This window comes from Dreissena polymorpha, chromosome 10 (assembly GCF_020536995.1).
Source record: "Dreissena polymorpha isolate Duluth1 chromosome 10, UMN_Dpol_1.0, whole genome shotgun sequence".
Classification (NCBI taxonomy): domain Eukaryota; kingdom Metazoa; phylum Mollusca; class Bivalvia; order Myida; family Dreissenidae; genus Dreissena; species Dreissena polymorpha.
This window is the reverse complement of record NC_068364.1, coordinates 84,019,129-84,038,405: the sequence shown is the minus strand read 5'-3', so window position 1 is coordinate 84,038,405 and position 19,277 is coordinate 84,019,129. Positions and strand designations below refer to the sequence as shown.

The 19,277-nt window shown below is 30.6% G+C and overlaps 1 protein-coding gene across 1 annotated transcript; it reads left to right on the top strand.

Moving 5' to 3' along the window:
- Window positions 1-2,530: 2,530 nt before the first annotated feature.
- Window positions 2,531-18,124, top strand: LOC127848767 (uncharacterized). The gene is made up of 5 exons (XM_052381369.1): window positions 2,531-2,698; window positions 15,061-15,328; window positions 15,970-16,082; window positions 16,791-16,859; window positions 17,409-18,124. Exons 1-5 carry the CDS (start codon window positions 2,647-2,649, stop codon window positions 17,660-17,662), a joined length of 756 nt encoding a protein of 251 aa, XP_052237329.1. The 5' UTR covers window positions 2,531-2,646; the 3' UTR covers window positions 17,663-18,124.
- Window positions 18,125-19,277: the final 1,153 nt, after the last annotated feature.

The following is a 19,277-nucleotide window of genomic DNA, read 5'->3' as shown; positions in this document are numbered from 1 at the left end:
TCCAGTTAGTTCTCCAATATTATAATTTAAGAATTAAAAATAATTATAATTAAGAATAGTAGACGGTATTTCAAGTAATAAATAAGTTTTTCAATATTTCTATGCAACAAAAAACTAAAAAAGTACACCGGAAAAATATGGAGGTGGCGTCGATTGCGTGCGAAGCAGAACAATTATTACTTTGGACGTCAGCTTTAACATGTACATTATCAAATACCCCAGAGGATATATCGGAGAAAATGTATATTATCAAACTTTGTATTTTCCTTATGTCGTTAATTTTTAAGAAATTATTTTTTAAGTTTTTAATGACAAGAAATTGGTATTTTTCTAGTTTTCCTCGAGAGAAAAAACAACCCTTACGTGTTTTTATTTAATATGTTCCACGTATTACACGTCATTTGCTATAAGGAATGCATGTATTAGACATTTACATGTAAGTATACAAATATACCATATAAATCTCGATTTATAAATATTTAGGTTCTTAAGAGTGTAGGTAGGACTAAAATGGTTATGGAAAGAACGTGGCGCAAAGGTTTATGGTTGGCACATTGGAATTTTCGAAACTACTTCATGCTTATAAATATTTCAAAACTTAGAAAACGCGATAAAACACTCATCTTGAATGACAATAGTTTTCAGATGACCACAAAAGGTCGCTTTTGTGGTAATACAGGACCAGTTTAGAAGATATGGTAGTATATAGGTAGCGATAGCTTAAATAAGTCGCTATTGTGAATGGTCGTTAGGTTTGTTCATTTTTTACATGCACATTTCGACCAATTTAAGAACCTCAAAGGAGAGCACGTAACATAATAGAATCCCACAGCCGCAGTATGTAAAAACTCATGTCGACGTCTCGAGTTTCGTTTCTGATGTTAACTTATTTAATGAGATTTTTTCCGTTAAGTAATTTAGCTTTCAAAAATAAGTAAATATTCATTTTTAAAAAATTAACATTTTTTAATATTTAAATGTTATTGCTGAAATAGTTGCAAAAACAGAAATGAAATCGCCTTTTTATCAGTAATGTTTCAAACTGTAATCGGTTATTTTGATGTTTTAAGTGTTTAAACATTTTTTTTTAAAGAAAACGCGTTTCACTAAGCGAAATATTTGAAGGGATTTGATCTCATCCTTTAATGTAGTAATTTGACCATAGTATATGCTTATATTAAACGTCGCTTTATAAGTTAAGTCGAAGTTATTTTTATTTTTTATCAACCAAACAAAGACGTTCGCGGTTTTATTAACCTCAATATTTAACAAATTAACCATATGCATATATCGAGCATTTCAATTTATCTTACAAATGCACGTGAACAGTTAAACGTGTCGCATTTAATATATATTTTACCCAATAAACTAAGTCATTTGAATTAAACCACATGAACGTGCAATCATTTATCCATTACTTCAAGTGAGATAAATAAATTTGTGTATTAAATACATCTGCTATTTACATGACTTTCACGTTTTTATAAAATTATTTTAATGACAAAAAAAGAATATTTTATTAAATGTTTTTTGAATTTAAACTGATATTGTTTGTCCTGAATAGAATAATATACGTTCATGCTCATTTGTTAATAAAATACATTTCTTTTAATTTAATACACATGCTATGTATTTGAGTTTCACGTTTCTAAATTATTATTTTAATGACAACAAAATAATATTTCGTTCATTGATTTTTTAATTAAAAATGAAATAGTATACTTTCATGCTCATTTGTTAATAAAATACTTTTACTTAAACTCCCAGTTGAAGTTTATTCTGTTTTCCAAATTTTAAAAACTTAATTATTGAAAATATTTAACGTATTATTTTAAATGAAATACACCTGCATATTTTTACTTTCACGATTTTGTTTAATTATTTTAATGACAGAAAAATAATATTTCGTTCATTGTTTTTTTTTTAATTTAAAATGATATTGTTTGCCCGGATGAAATATTTTACGTTCATACTCATTTGTTAATACCATGAAATTCTTTAAACTCACATTTGGTAGTTAATTCTGTATTCCAAATTTTAGAAACTAAATTATTGAAAATTTTCAACGTAACATCCAAGTTAAATCCGGGTTTTTCTTCAACATTACAATTTTAGCTCCTTTTTGCACATCGAATGGTAACGCGAAGTTAAATCCAGTTATTTCTTCAATATTATAATTTAAGCTCCGTTTTGCACATCGTGTCGAGTGTTAATCCGAGCAGCAAGTGACGAGGTAAAGAATTGACTGCGGTATATCATAGTTCAATATTACTCTCCGAGGTTAAGTTTGCCAATTTCTCGACGGTTTAACCATTCAGCGAGGGCTTCTGAAATGTTCAGGACCGCTGACGAATTTCACGAACTCTATGACCAATCAAAAAGAAACACGAAGTACATCAAATGAAACCAATGTTCTCATTGGTCGATACGACGTATTTGGAACGATCAATCGAGGTAAGATGAACGCCGTTTTCCTAAAAGAGGAGGTTGTTTTAAATATTGTTTTCGAAACGTGAATTGTGTTGTTTCTTCCTAGTAACAGTTGCACGTGATTTCCGGTACTGACCATTTCTATAAATGTCCAGCAGAATTATGCTTCAAACGCAGTTCGTGTCAGCAACGAAAGGACTTACTTGAAAACCAACAATGAAAGGATTTATTGGAATACTCGCTGTGGTTTACCTGTTCCATCGTGCAGGTACATAGATATTATAATATTAAAGAAAAAAAAAGGTATTACTTTTAAAATTCGGAACACGTACGTCTACTTGAGAAAAATTAACAGTATATACATTTACACAGCATAAAGCAACTAATAAAAAAATTAACTATTAATAAAATGAAAATAATAATAATAATTAATAATAAATATATTGATAACAAATTGTTATTACAGATAATTAAATACTGCATACACATCAACATGTAATTTAACTGCCTATAAACAGGACTGTTATAAAGCGAGCAGAATTTAAAACTTGGAGTAGATGCCATATTTTTGAGATGGTATTAGGTCTTAATAATTGCATACAGTCGAGTCCTCATGAGCGCAAATTCCCAAATAGCGGAAGAAAATAAAGGTTAATGATAAATCTTTCCCTCACAGTTTTGTTATATTTAAATATGATGATTTAAGCCTGATATCTAAGCTTTTAAACTTGTTCACGGATCATATAAAAGTTTACTATCAATGATCTGTATCTCTTGACCGGTGAATTGCAGATTCCAGCATTTAATTGTAAACCGCGATATGCGCGTGTCTCACTGGCGTTCTAGACGACCTTGTTAAAATTATAGAAAAGTGTACAACTTATAAAACTTGAAAAATTGGGTCTGTAATACTGTTATTATTAATTGCAATATAATTATTTTTATAATTTTTGTTATAATAATAATATTGATAATGATAATGATAATAATAATAATAATAATAATAATAATAATAATAATAATAATAACAATACTACTACTAATAATACTTATTATTATAATGAATAATAATAATAATAATTATTATTATTATTATTATTATTATAATTTTTAAGTAGTAGAAGTACTATTAGAAGTAGTATAAGAAGCAGAATAGCAGTGTTGATAGTATGGCCATCAATAACATTACGAAAGTTTCCTATTTCGAACCGACCCAACAAACTAACCGCGACCCGATTTGTTTTTGCTTAAGGGGGAATTATTTATTCTTATTAGATAATGAGATTTAAAAAAAGACACGTTTACAAAGCTCCGCTTTTATGGTTCTCGACTCGTGGTTACCACACAGTTATGTTTACATACGCAGTGTAAACTGACGTGTAGTCTTCGCTTTGTACAATTTACTTTTTTTTATTTAAGTAACGGCAAAGTTGAAATAATATTTGTGAACGATTGTAAAATTGTCAAAAATACATCAATCATCAAATGTTTATTCTAAGTTTATTACACAATAGCAGTTAACTGTCAAAGGATTCTTAATTGTTGGAAGCTTTGAACAGAAAGTCTCAAATGATGTATATAAGGATTTTCTTGTTCAAAAGATTAACGGACGTTTATTCATATTACTTATAAGGAAAAGGTGTAAGATACGACACAAGAATAGAAGACAAAGAAAGTGGTGATTATAATGAGCAAATTTGATAATACAACACGGAATCTGTATAGGAAGTGATTTCAATAAATTTAATACTTAAGTGAAAAAAACAAACTGAAATGCGAAAATTCTATTGAAAAACGGATTTAAGTGTCTTATATGGAATTTATATTGTCCGTTTTGCAATAAACCCGTTCCGCAATAAACCATTAACCCATTTACTAATTGATTTATTTTTTATTGGAAACTGTGAAGGGAAAGTTTCAAATGTCGCATTTACGGATTTCCGTTTTCAAAAGGTTATGACTGTATTGTAAAATTTTCCAAAATAATAGGATACATACAAGTTATTAATTTCAAGAGAAAACACGATAAAACAACACAATATGTACCAAAAATATTTTTTTCAACAAATGTTATGAAATTATGACACAACTGCAACCATTTTATTGCAAAACGGATTGCAGTGTAATTACAATGTGATTTTGTTTAATAAATGCGTTTTGCAATAAAATCATCATTAATATACTAACGGATATAAATTAATTTTGAAACGGTATAAAGGAAGTTTCAAATGGCGACTATAAGAAAAAAAATTAATACGAAAGACGTGTGAATTTCGACTCAAAAGTAAAAGGAAGTAAAAAAATATCAAATCAATAATGAAAATATGTTTAAACAACACATAATGTTTAAAGAAAACGATATAAATTAATTGCGATCTTAATAGAGGAAAAAAATAGAAATGTAATAATTGTATTAAAAACCGGATTGTCGTGTCTTAATGCAATTAGATTTTTTTGTAACAGCCCATTCGTTTTGCAATAAATGCGTTTGGTAAGGAAATCATTACACGTTCATATTTGTATTAAAAGAAAGTTTGAAATGACGATCAGTTGATCGGTATTCGGAATGCCTTAATGATTGTTTCGTCCGTGTTAACTGATTTACCGATTCAAACGTTATAACATTCTTATTTTTATGTTAGTTGAAAGCCTGCAAACCTCGTCAAGGTCAAAATCCACTGGCAGTTTTTGTCTTATTTAAATGTTGTTGTTTTTTATTTATTAATGTATTTATTATAAGTAAGTTTGCCAAAATTTAACAAAAACATAATCATATCTATATTTTAGCTTCATTTTTTCGTGGGTGAAGACAATGACATTAATGAATTTATAAATATCTCCTTAATGCTCTCTGATAAGTTTATGTTTGTAACATTTCGTATCCAACACTCATCGATATTTTAGCTTCTCCAAATAACATTGCGAATTTCAAAACATCAAATTTGTTCCATTATAAAAGTACGCCATGCGCTATACCATCTGCCAGCTGCATCGCCTACACGGCGTCTCACATATAAATAATAAAACGCTGTGACTGCCGTACATGGGAAATAATAGACACTTAGAATAGGTTGCAGATTAAGACTCGCACAAGGCCTGAAATAAAATACTGGGTATCCGTACATCCTGACTACTCACTCGTTATAATGAGTTAGCTAACATTTTGCAGAATGTACCTCATAAGTGGTTATTTCGATATGGTATAGGGGCAAGTAATCTGTATTATGTTTTAGAATACAAGCTCATGACAAGTCAGTTAACAAAAACAAACATTAAGGAATGTAAAATACCGATTAAAAAAAGACATGTGATACTTACCTATTTATGTTTCCAATACACTAGAATTAATTCATGTGTGTGTGATGAGTTTATCGCAATCGGGTTGTTATACACATTTCACATTCAATAAGACACTACCACCCGTTTTGCAATTAAATTATTGCATTTCTGGATTTACTTCACTCAATTCCTATATTGGTTGAAATCAATTTATATTAACATTCTGCGTGTTTTCTCATATTTAATCTTGAAGTTCATCACTTAAAATTTCTTTAAAAAAAATTGAGTCGGCGTTTACTTATATAATATGTGGAAAAATAAAATCCTTAAAAACGACTTTCGAGATTTCGTTTTCACAGTTCCCAAGAAATTGTAATCAAAACACATGTGTGATGCGTTTATTGCAAAACGTGTTAATTACAAAACGGGTTTTGTAAAAATGTCTCATTGTAATAATGTACTGCAACACGTGTTTTTTGCAATACAGTTATTGCATACCTGCGTACTCTTAATCTAAGTCCGCAATTCGTTGAAATCATTATTTATATACATTGTGGATTGTTCTTTCACCTTGACTCATGAAATTAATCATGTTCAATGTTGTTGTTTTTATCTTGTGGTCAAAACTAACATTTATGTCTTATTAAAGAAAAAAAATCCGTCAATACGACATTTGAAACATTCATTTCAGCGTTTCAACTTAATTTAAATCAATAAGTACACGTAAGATTTTTTTTCAGAGAGTGTAATGCAAACGGGTTGTTTTAAATAAATAAATTTCAATAAGTTACTGCAAGCCGTTTCGAAATATAATTATTGCGTTTCTTGGTTTTCTTCACTTAACTATAACACTTGTTAAAAATAATAACTATATATAATCTGAGTTGTAGTCGAATCTTTCGCATCTGTCTTCTTTTGCAAAACAATCTTTACAGACGCCGTTTTAGACTAGTTTTCAGAGTGTCAAACCATTTGTAATCCATTTTTACTTATGTGATGAGTTTATTGCAAAGGGGGGTCGATTTAAAATTATAAAATTGCAATAAGACACGGCAACTCGTTACATTTGTAGGCACATTTCAATACACATTTTGGGTTGTTTTATTACATTTATTCATGCAATTGATCACTTTCAGTGTCTTTTTTTAGTCGAATCTTACACATTTTTTTGAACAGGAAAATCCTTATACGCGATTTTCTTTTCAAAGTGTTCAATCAATTAGAATCAATTAATACACGTGTAAGGAGTTCATGGCAAAACAGCTTGTATAAAAAAATTCATATGGCAATAAAACACTGCAGCACGTTTAGCTAGACAATTATTGCATTTCTGGGGTTGCCTCACTTTAGTCCGAAATTGATTGAACTCGTTTTCTACATTCTTTATCCTATTGTCACATTTACTTATGACATTGATCACTTCAAATGTCTGTTGAATTTTGGTCGAAACGTACACTTATATCTTATTAAAGTCCGTAAGCACGACATTCTGTGTTGTTTTATCGTATGGAATCTCGAAATTCATCACCTTCCTTGACTTTAAGTTGTTAGTCGCAACTTACAGTTGTGTATCCTTTTTGAAATATTATCATATATATTTGTTACTTCCTTTTTACCGTTTCCAACACATTTGAATTGAATTATTCATGGATTATTATTTTGATTGCAAACTGGATAAATTGCAATACGGGTTGTTATTAAAATGGCACATTGCAATAAGACACTCCGACCTGTTTTGCAATAAAATTAATGAACAACAGGTTTATTGGGGCATATTTTATTGCCTTTAATCAAAGCACGTGACAATATGTATTTCATCGCGAAAAATTAGAGAATATACTTAATATTTCAGCGTAAGATTTTAACCAAACACGTGCAATTTCCTTTTTTGATAACGCATGATGTATGGCATGCAGACATTTTCCGATGCTTTTTTTCTAAGTTTATTGACTGCGTCGAACAATATTGTTTCAGGATGCACTTTGTAACTACTTTCCGTGACGAAAATCAGAATATTCATTTACTTTATTAAGTAAACCTAATCAGAAAGGATTATTCGATTAACTGGTCAGAAACAAAACCAGGCTATAACATTTCTACACTTAAAATTAGTATAATACTATATCATTAACAAATTTCTGACTAGTTTTTGGTTCTTTTTCTTAGAATATTAAATGTTTAAGCTACAATATGAATTTTCGGAAGATACTTGTGAAAGCATAATTACTTACATTAAATAATAGCTCGTTATAATATTCGAACCATCGCCAAAATTGAGATTGAGGTTGGTCGCGCCTAATTATATTTTTGCAATAAATTGTTATCAAACACGTGTAATTAACAACTTTTATAAAGAATAATGTATGCAAAATCTGAACGTTACATTATGTTTCAGTTAATTAAAGGTTTGCATACTATTAAAGTAAATACAATGGAATGTACTCATCATGATTGCAAGCTCAGTTTTAAATTTACGAATGTGATCAGAACCTTATGCCAAAATCAAGGTTCGGTATGAAAAAGATTGATCGGGTTTTGTCAAAACTAACAACTGTGTTTACGCCGTATAAATCGCTGGCACATATATTATGCACCTGACTTTGCTGAATCAAGAGGTGTGTCTGCGAAAATGACCATGTATGATAACTGTATTATTGAACTAATAATGCATATTGTACGAATTAATTAATCAAATTAATATTTTTCAATTAAAAAATCTTAACAAATTTCGGAAGATGTATGAATATAAAATTAATATATTTATTTATATATAATAGTATGAAACAATATAGTGATTCGTCTATATTTAATACAGCAATTTATTTTGCATAAAACAGTATGATATTCTGTATTTGATAGACATAGTGCTCTTTACATTAATCTGTATGTAAGAAATTATTAAAAGTCGTTGTACACATTTTCCTTTTCCTTTCCTTCTTACTGTAATTATTGCACGTTGATAGTGTGTGCATTTCACATTTTAATGATATAAAGTCTTAAGAACAATTAGTCTTCAAATATATACAAACTCTTGTCGGAAACAATATAATCTATTGAAACATATCAAATAGGTGCCTTTGGTAGAAAGCATATGGTGTTCGTGGGTCGTATGAATAGATATATTCGCTGGAATAATGCCTTAATTAATAATCCAAGCTCTGTCGATGTTAAAATAGTTATACCACATTAAACATGCTGTTATTGATACTTATAAACAAGAGTGGTTTCGATCTGTTGAAGATAGCTCTATTTAAAATATGTACCGTGTGTCTAAGTATATGTTTGTTTACGAAAATTATATAGATGTATTAGTTAAATCCCTAAGACACTACGTCACAAAGCTTCGAACTGCGAGTCTGCCACTTTAAATTCAAATTGGAAGATATGCTTGTCAAAATTCACCACGAAACGAACGTTTTTGCATTTGTTGTAACGAATTAGATGTCGAAGATGAGTTTCATTTTGTTTGTAAATGTCCTTTGCACACTGATATTAGCAGAAACTACCGAAAGAAATGTTATTATTATAAGCCTTCTGTTTATAAATTCCACAAATTGCTGAATACAACGAATAAATATGAACTTATTAACTTAGCCAAATTTGTAAAAGATTCTCTGATTTTAAGAAATAATATTTCTAATGTTGTAACTTAACTTCAAATAGTTATCCTCCATATATAAGTATATTACCTGGTATTTTCGTAACCGTATACGATGTTGCTTATGTTTATATTATATTCATGTTTATCTCTGTGACATAATTGTATGTGAAGTATCTTAGACTAGTGTTTAGACGATGCACTCTGTGAAAGTCTGAATAAATATTTGTCTTGTCTTGACTTGCCTTTTAGTCCGACCCTACTGCCTTACCCAAAACTATAGTGCAGTCATCCCACTATAAATAGAAGACAATGAATACTGGTGAACATGTGAAATTATTAAACTATTTTTATGTTGTATGCACACATGAAGTCGATTATGTAAAATATTTGTTAAAACATGTATTAAAAACTTATTAAGGTTTCTACAGATTCTCATATTTCGCTATAATTGCATTACCATTGGAATGCACAATACAGTTATGGAGCTTCAGTAAGTTTTATGTACATAAATGTATCATTTCCCTTAAATTTTTTGCAAACAAATACTACTTAAACGTTTCAAGGGAGATAATTGCATGTCACATTTATATAAACTGACGAAATAATTGTCTGCCATTATTTAGTGATAAGTCATATGATTGCACTTTTTGTGCAATACTATAAACAAATATGACAGTATTCCAAACGTTTTTCACTTAAAGATCAAAATCGTATTATACTTGATCCATATTTGTCTTTTTAGCATTGCTTTGCACACACTTACTTTACCTCCATGATCAGTTGTATAATCAGTATAAATACTATACTATTTAATTGGAGACAATTAATTTACCGTTTCCGTGATTAGTACCAGCGCACTGAATTATCTGTAAGTTGTGTCCCCTCTTCAGGACATGTTTAACAAATTATTGCGATTTAATATTTTATTCGTTGTTATAATTTGTCAGATTGATCAGAACGTCGATAAGGACAATCCAATATTATTAAAACACAGACTGGAATGTACATGTTATGGATATCATATGAAATGGCACGGTCCGTCTTAAGAATCTCTAATTATTACATTTATTAAGTCTATAACAGTTTATAAATATTTCAACACGACTTTGAAGAAGCATTTCAAAAAGGGACCGTAGTATAGAGGATATTTGGCGGTCTGTCGATTGGACGGCGTCCAGGATAATGATGTCCGCTAAATAACGCAAACAGTTAAAATCTGATAATGATCAAACTTGACAATTATTGGCATATCTCTGCCATTGTCGATAAACAACCAGAACGCATTAGGTACGTTTGTAAAAACTATGGCCACATTTAGATTGCACTGTCCCCAACTCCGATAGATTTGTATTGGATCATCACAAAACTTAATGACTTGATCGTGGGTATACAATCTCAACCAAGTTTGATAACAAGCCAGATTGCATGAACTACTTATTAAGTATGATCCTTAGCGTATTTGTGTTTGCCAAAAATGTTGCCTGCTTCTTTTCATGTTGTTTTCTGCTAATACTTTAAGTTTTTTAATAAAATATATTGCTGACACTTTAAATATAGCAAGTATACATGTAGCTTAAGATTGTTATTGGGGCTTGATGGGTCAAGGTCAAGGTCACTGTTACTAAAAATGGAAAAAATTTGCCGGTATATACCTTAAGTTGGTATGGATTCAAAATAAGAAAGAAGTGTGAATTTCGACCAAAAATAAAAGGGAATAAAATATCGAATAAATAGTGTAAATATGTTAAAACAACACAGAATGTTTAAAGAAAACGATATCAAGTAATTACGGGCTCCATCGAAGACAAATAGAAATGCAATAATTTTCTTGCAAAACGGGTTGGCGTGTCTTAATGCAATGTGAATTCTGTGCAACCTATTCGTTTTGCAAAAAAAGCGTTTGGCAATGAAATCATTAAACATGCATTTTTTAATTCAAATGGATTGGATAAATTAAAAGAAAGTTTTGTATATCGATCTTTTGATCGGTATTCGGCAAGCATTAATGTTTGTTTCGTACATGTTAACTTATTTACCGATACAAACATTATAGCCCTCTTAGTTTTATGTTAGTTGAAAGCCTGCAAACCTCGTCAATTTTAAAATCGTCTGGCATATTTTTTTTGTTATATATATATATATATATATATATATATATATATATATATATATATATATATATATATATATATATATATATAAAATTTATTTCTTGTAAGTTTGCCAAATTAAAAAAAAAGTATATATATATATATATAAATTTATATATATTTATATATAGCTTCTTTATTTCGTGGGTGGGGGTAATGACATTCATAAATATATAAATTTCTCCTTCTTACTGCTCTCTGATAGGTATTAGTTTGTAATATTTGATATCTTAAAATCATATATATTAAGCTTCTCCAATTAACATCACGGATTTCAAATCATCAACATTCTTCCATTTTAAAAGTACACAAGGCGCTATAATATCTGCCTACTGCATCGCGTACATCACAAATATAAATAAACAACTGTGGCTGCGTACATAGGACATGATATACAGTTAATATAGGAGGCAGATTAAAACACTCACAAGGTCTGATATACAATGCTGGTTATCCGTACTTTCTGACCACTCACTCGTTCTAATGAATTGGCTAACCTTTTGCAGAATGTTCCTCATAAGAGGGTATTTGATATGGTAAAGGGGCAGGTAATCTGTTTATGTTTTAGAATATAAGCTCATGAAAAGTCAGTTAACATGTACAAACATTGAGGCTTGACAAATACCGATCAAAAGATTGCCATTCGATACCTTCCTATTTATGTTTTCAATTCACTAGAATTAATAAATGCATATGTAATGAGTTTATCGCAAACGGGTTGTTTTACAAATTTCACATTCATTAAGACACTACCACCCGTTTTGCAATTAAATTATTTCATTTCTGGGTTTGCTTTAATTAATTCCCATATTGGTTGAAATCAATTTATACTAACATTCTGCGTTTTTTTTCATATTTAATCTTAGGTTAAATCAATTGAAATTTCTTTTATTGTTTTGGTCGGAACGTTTACTTATTTCTTATTTGGACAAATTAAATCCTTAAATACGACATTTGAGTTTTCGTTTTCATAGTTTCCAAGAAATTGTAATAAATATACATGTGTGATGCGTTTATTTCAAAACGGGTTTATTGCAAAACGGGTTGTATAAAAATGTCTCATTGCAATAATGCATTGCAACACGGGTTTTTGCAATAAAATTATTGCGTATTTGCGTTTTCTGAATCTAAGTCCAAAATTGGTTGAACTCATTCTTTATATACATTGTGTATGTTGAAATCATTATATATATTGATTGTGTATCGTTCTTTCGCGTTGACTCATGAAATTAATCATTTTTAATTTTTAATTCTTTTTTATTTTGCGGAGGAAACTAACATTTTGTCTTATTAAAAAAAGAAAATCCGTAAAAACGACATTTGAAACATTCATGTCAGCGTGTTAAATCAATTTAAATCAATTAGTACACGTAAGATGATTTTTAAGAGTGTATTGCAAACGGGTTGTTTTAAATAAATAAATTTCAATAAGAAGCGACAAGCCGTTTCGCAATACAATTATTGAATTTCTGGGTTTTCTTCACTAAACTAAATTTCTTTTGAAAATCATTACTATTGACATTCTGAGTTGTTGTATCACAATTACTGAGGAAATTGATGTCATTGTGTAGTTGAATCTTTGCTCATGACATTGATCACTTTAAATGTCTAGTGAATTTTGGTCGAAACGTACACTTATGTCTTATTTAAACTAAGTCCGAAAACACAACATTCGAAACTTTTTACCGTGTCAAATCAACTCGCATCAATAAGTATCTGTGTGATGATTTTATTGCAAAACGGGTTTATTGCAAAACCTTTTTTTTTTTTACAAAATTCACATTGCAATAAAACTCTTCAACACAATTTGCAATAAAATAATAAAACTTCTTTCAATAAAATAATAATAATATCACTTATCTTCACTTCAGTACGAAATTAGTTGAAATCGCTCTCTGTACACATTCTGTGTTTTTTATCGTATAGAATCTCGGAATTCATCACCTACCATGCCTTTAAGTTGTTAGTCGCAACTTACAGTTGTGTATCCTTTTTGAAATATTGTTTTTTAGATGTGTAACTTCCTTTTTAACGTTTACAACCCATGAATAAATTAATACATGGATGATTTTTGATTGCAGAACGTGTTTATTGCAAAACGGGTTGTTATAAAAATAACAGATTGCAATCAGACACTCCGTCCCGTTTTGCTATACGATTAATTTACAACGGGTTTATTGCGAAACGGGCATATTTAATAACCTTAAATCAAATCTCGTGACAATATATATTTCTTCATGAAAAATTAGAGACGATAGGTCGCACAAAACTTAATATTTTTGCGTCATATTTTAATCAAATACGTGCGATTTCCAATTTTTATAAAGCATGATGTATGACATGCAGACATCTTCCGATTATTTTTGTGTCACATTTTATTAACCGCTTCGAAGAATATTTTTCATGATGCACATTTTTTACTACTTTCCGTGAAGAAAATGACAAAATAAAGTAAACTTAAGCAGAAAGGGTTTTTTCATTAATTAAAAATCAGTAAACAAAACCAGGCTATAACATTACTACACTTAAATTCAGTATTCTATTTCGTTTGCAAATATATACCAATCATACATTTCTGACTAGTTTTTGATTCTTCCTCAAAATATATTAAACGTTTGAGTTACAAAATAAATGGAAGATACTTTTTAAAGAATAATAACTTACATTAAATAAAAGCTCGTTATAATATTTAAACCGTCTCGAGAAATGAGAGTAGATTGGTCGCGACTATTTATATGTTTGCAATGATTTGTGATAAAACGCGCGTAATTTACAACTTGTATAAAGAATAATGTATGAAAAGTCTTTACGTTACATTATGTTGCAGTTAATTCAAATTATACATATTAATATAGTGAATACAATGGAATGTAGTTTTCATGATTGCAAACTCAGTGTTAAATTTACGAATGTGATCAAAACCTTATGCAAAAATCAAGATTCGGCATGAAAAAGATTGATCGGGTTTTGTCAAAACTAACAACTGTGTTTACGTCGTATAAATCGCTGTCCCATATGTTATGCACCTGACTAGGCTGAACCAAGAGGTGTGTCTGCGAAAATGGCCATATATGATAATCGCATTATTGGACTAATAATGCATAATGTACGAATTCATTATAAAAGTAATGTTTTTCCAATACAAAAATATCAACAAATTTTGGACGATGTATGATTATAAAATTAATTTCACCGTAAGATTGTTTTTATATATAATGGTATTGAAACAATATAATGATTCGTCTATAAATGATACATATATTTATTTTGCATAAACAAAAATATGATATTGTGTATTTGAGAGACATAATACTCTTGACATTATTTTGTATGTAAGAAATTCATTAAAAGTCTTTGTTCATTTTTTTCCTATCCTTTCCTTCTTACTGTAATTATTACACGTTGATTGTGTGTGCATAACACAATTTAATGATATGAAGTCTTTAGAACAATTAGTCTTCAAATATATACAAACTCCTGTCGTAAACAATATCATCTATTAAAACATATCAAATAGGTGCCTTTGGTAGACTGCATACATAATTTTGCTGAAACGAATCACAAATTTAAGTCTATAATAATAAACCTTTTATTATAAAGATGGTGCTGCGGTGACCTTCACAGGGCTAACGGGAGTTTCGGGAAGTGCGGGAAATACAGTTGCAACAGTAAGCGTGGTGGAAACGAGTGCGGACTCGTTCTTACTTTTCACTGTGACGGCTACTCCGGCATCTGCTACATTTGCATTTGCTGCTGATGGGAATCCAGACGCGATTGCTAGTGCTACAATCACTGCCGGGGCTGTGAAACTGGCAACCGGTAAAACCTTAGACAAGGAAACGAAATCATCATACGTGTTAAAAATAGTGTAAGTGACACATCAGTTATTTGTTTATAAGTCTTTCGCACGCACGTCTGACGTGTATATCATTAATGACGAACAAGCATTCAGTGTATATCATTGTAAACAGAATTGTTGGTGAGTTACGACCTGTACTTAATCCGTGGTTGCAACACCTATGCCTTCTATGTCTTTATGTACTCCCGTCTGTCTGTCCGGTCGGAGACCGGATGCTGCGGTAACGCATCGATAATATATAACTGATAAAATGCATTACAGATGATAATCAAACACGGTTTAACCATAATGATTGTTGAAAGGATCATGCATGTCTTTAAATCCAAAAGATCAAACGCCATGTTACGCTTCATGAAATAAAATCACATATGTAATTGTACTCGAGTTTTTGCAATATTGAACGTTATCTTGTTTTATTTATTTTGTTGCATTGTCATATAAATAGTTATATACATAAATATTATGTTAGGGTTACACTTGTATTCGCCTAAGACATCAACGAAAAAGTGTAAATGATTTAATCACACAAGTACACATAAATAGATATATAAAGGCAATCATCAGTTGTTCAGTGATTTAGATAACCACCAGTATGGAGTGTTCTTTTTTCTGCAATACTATCACAGTCTGATTTTATTTCTCATACACAGCGGCACCGATAGCCCGGATACTGCAACTTTAACTGTCACCCTTACTGTGACAAACAGGCTTGAGTTTGCAAAGACAAGCTACGAAGTTTGTGTAGCTGACGGCACTGTTGCAGGTATACATATTGTCACCCACTCTCAAAGCTTTAAGATGCTGAATCTTTATCTTTTCAGTATCTTTGTATTTTTTTTTTATGTCTATCCATGTAGAGGTATGGCTAATTCTTACTGGATTTACTGATAAGTTGTGTATTGTTTGTTGTTGTTTTTAAAGAAAAAAACTTTGAATTAAAAAACGTCCATTCTTTTTTGCTTTTATAAGTCCGTAGACGTTGCCACATATTCACGGAATGCTCAAAAGTCCCCAACATTAAATCGTATAACCTGCAAAACGAACATTTTTGTACAGACCAAAATAATAGAAAATATAACAAGCTTTAGACTTGTGATAACTTCAAATAGTTAGTCAATTTTTACTTGAAATTGATATGTTTCGATAGTATGCATTTACTTGCCAAACAAGTCGATTTTTTTTCAGATTCATCATCTTTACTCAAGAACAGCGTACGTTAATTTAAGTTATATCGAGAAAGAATGAAAACCCTTTAGATCTATTGAAGGTTGATAGCACAAAGCAATAGATGTTTCATTTTTATTGTATATAAATGGTATTGTTATTGTAAAAGATAACTGCATTGCATGTCATGCTGCATGTGTATTTCAGAGCATAAGTGACATATTCTAAGTATGGTCACACATTGAAGTTAGTTTTACTATAATAATAATTGTGTATTAAATCAAATGCTTTATCTCTTTATCAACAGGGACTGTGATTGGAACCTACACAGCTGTTGATGCTGTTTCAGGCACAGACACCGTATCCTACACTAATGGTAAGACATTTTCTTTTTAAACCAAAATTTATATAAGTGTTTAAAACAGAAATTTAGCTCTAAAGATTTGGAGGCAAACGATCTTAACTTATTTATTTAACGGAAATGTCAATCATGCAACAAATGATTGAACGAGTTAAAACAAATTTTAACATTGACGTGTATTTAAAGCGTATCACTTAATAAAAAGGTATTGGGCAGAAATATAGAGAAATGTAGAGAAATATAGAGAAAAAAGTAAGAACGTAAAACGGTGAATTTCTCCTTTTTTGGTAAATACACGACATTTATTCTAAAATATCAACTGTACATTGGTATGTTATTGTTTTGGTCTCCGTTTATGTCATCAAACATGTCTGAAAAGTTTGGCGAGTATTCAATGATTATGCCGCTCGCACAAACTCTCGTCCGCCCGCTTGCCACATCTGCCAAGTATGTTCCCATAATACGTCCTGTCAAGAAACGGGCGTATACTTATTGTGAACAACATTATGGTAAATCATGGAGCAAAACAATTATATTAATATTTATATATATTGTTTAACCTAGCTCCTTCTACTGACCTGACTGTTGACTCCTCAACTGGCGCGCTCAAGGTTGCGACGAGCAAAACACTGACTAGCGCTACAGTTGGCGGATACACCACAACAATCACTGCAGACCAGACTGGATCGAATGGAGCTGCCTCAGCGGACGGTACAACTCAAGTGAAGGTCACGGTCGGAGGATGTAGCGGAGCTGGACAGATCAAGTTCATGGCCATTTTACTGCTGATGCCACTGCTGCTCACACGTGTGTTTTAGTTTCTCAACGAATGTGCATTAACACCGTGGACTTGTCGACTTTCTTTAAGTTTATTGAGAATGAATAAAATCAGAACTCCAAGTTGTATTAACGAGATTTATATTGCCAAAAAAGTATGGTGATTTACATGTATATTGTAAAAACATGGATTAATTAATTTTTAAATAGTTATTACATGAACAATATACTATTTCATAAAATGCATTGTAAATTAAGAATTCAAAAAGAAGCTTAAATGCAATAAGATTTTTCATATGTAAAATGGTAGATTTTGATAACATATATACATGGGCTTTGGAGAATACATGGTTGATATTGTTCGTGATACTAACTTATTTGTATATTAATGATATTGTCCCTCTATGAAATACCTTTGGGTACTTGATTTTTTGGGATAATTGGACTTGTGTGTAATTAAATAAGTTTTTGGTTCTTTATTTTGAAATAAAATCTTACTTCAATGTGTTGTCATTTACTCTATATCTTATTTCTTTCTTGGTTTGCTCATGTATTTGCCTACGCTGACATTGACTCGATATACGATCAATTATAAAAAACAACAACTTTAATTAAGGTTCGCTCCGATTGTTGGAATAAGGAAACAATAACGAAATGCGAAAACATGTAGAGAAATTAAGCGGTGAGAAGATGAATATGCCTAACCGCAGCGCATTTTGGTGTAATCTAAACCTATGTGATGAACACGATAGTGCTATCCATGTCTGGTAAAAGAGTTCATTATATAAAATTGGGTTTCATTATTATATCATTTCGATCATCCTTACATCCATGTTTTCATTGTCTTCTTCTTTCTTCTCCTCCTTCTTATCCTCCTCCTTATCCTCAACTTCCTCCAGATCCTTCTCCTCCTCCTAATCCTCCTCCTCATCATCATCGCCATCCTTATCCTCCTCTTCCTCCTTATCATCTTCATCCTAATCCTAATCCTAATCATCATCATTCTCCTCATCCTCCTCCTCCTCCTCCTCATCATCATCATCACATTATGATTATCATCATCGTTATCATCAACATCATCATCATCATCATCATCACCATCATCATCATCATCATCATCATCATACTTATCATCATCACCATCATCATCATCATCATCATCATCATCACCATCATCATCAGCATCATCATCATCATCATCATCATCATCATCATCATCATCATCATCATCATCATCATCATCATCATCATCATCATCATCATCATCATCATCATCATCATCATCATCATCATCATCATCATCATCATCATCATCATCATCATCATCATCATCATCATCATCATCATCATCATCATCATCATCATCATCGTCATCATCATCATCATCATCATCATCATATCTGGACTAAAGTATTGAACGTTTTTTGATCGAGGACACGATATAGTATATATTTTATTCGCACACAGAGCTTTCAAACATATACATATTTCAAGGTATTGTTCACACAAGGAAAAGTGTTTGATGACATAAAGCCTAATTTTGCTTTATACGTGTTGATGATTTTTCAGCATGCATTTAATTATTTTCGAACTTAGACAATAATTTAAGGAAAACAATAATTATTCTCGGCTCGAACCACTGACCCTAGGAGTAAA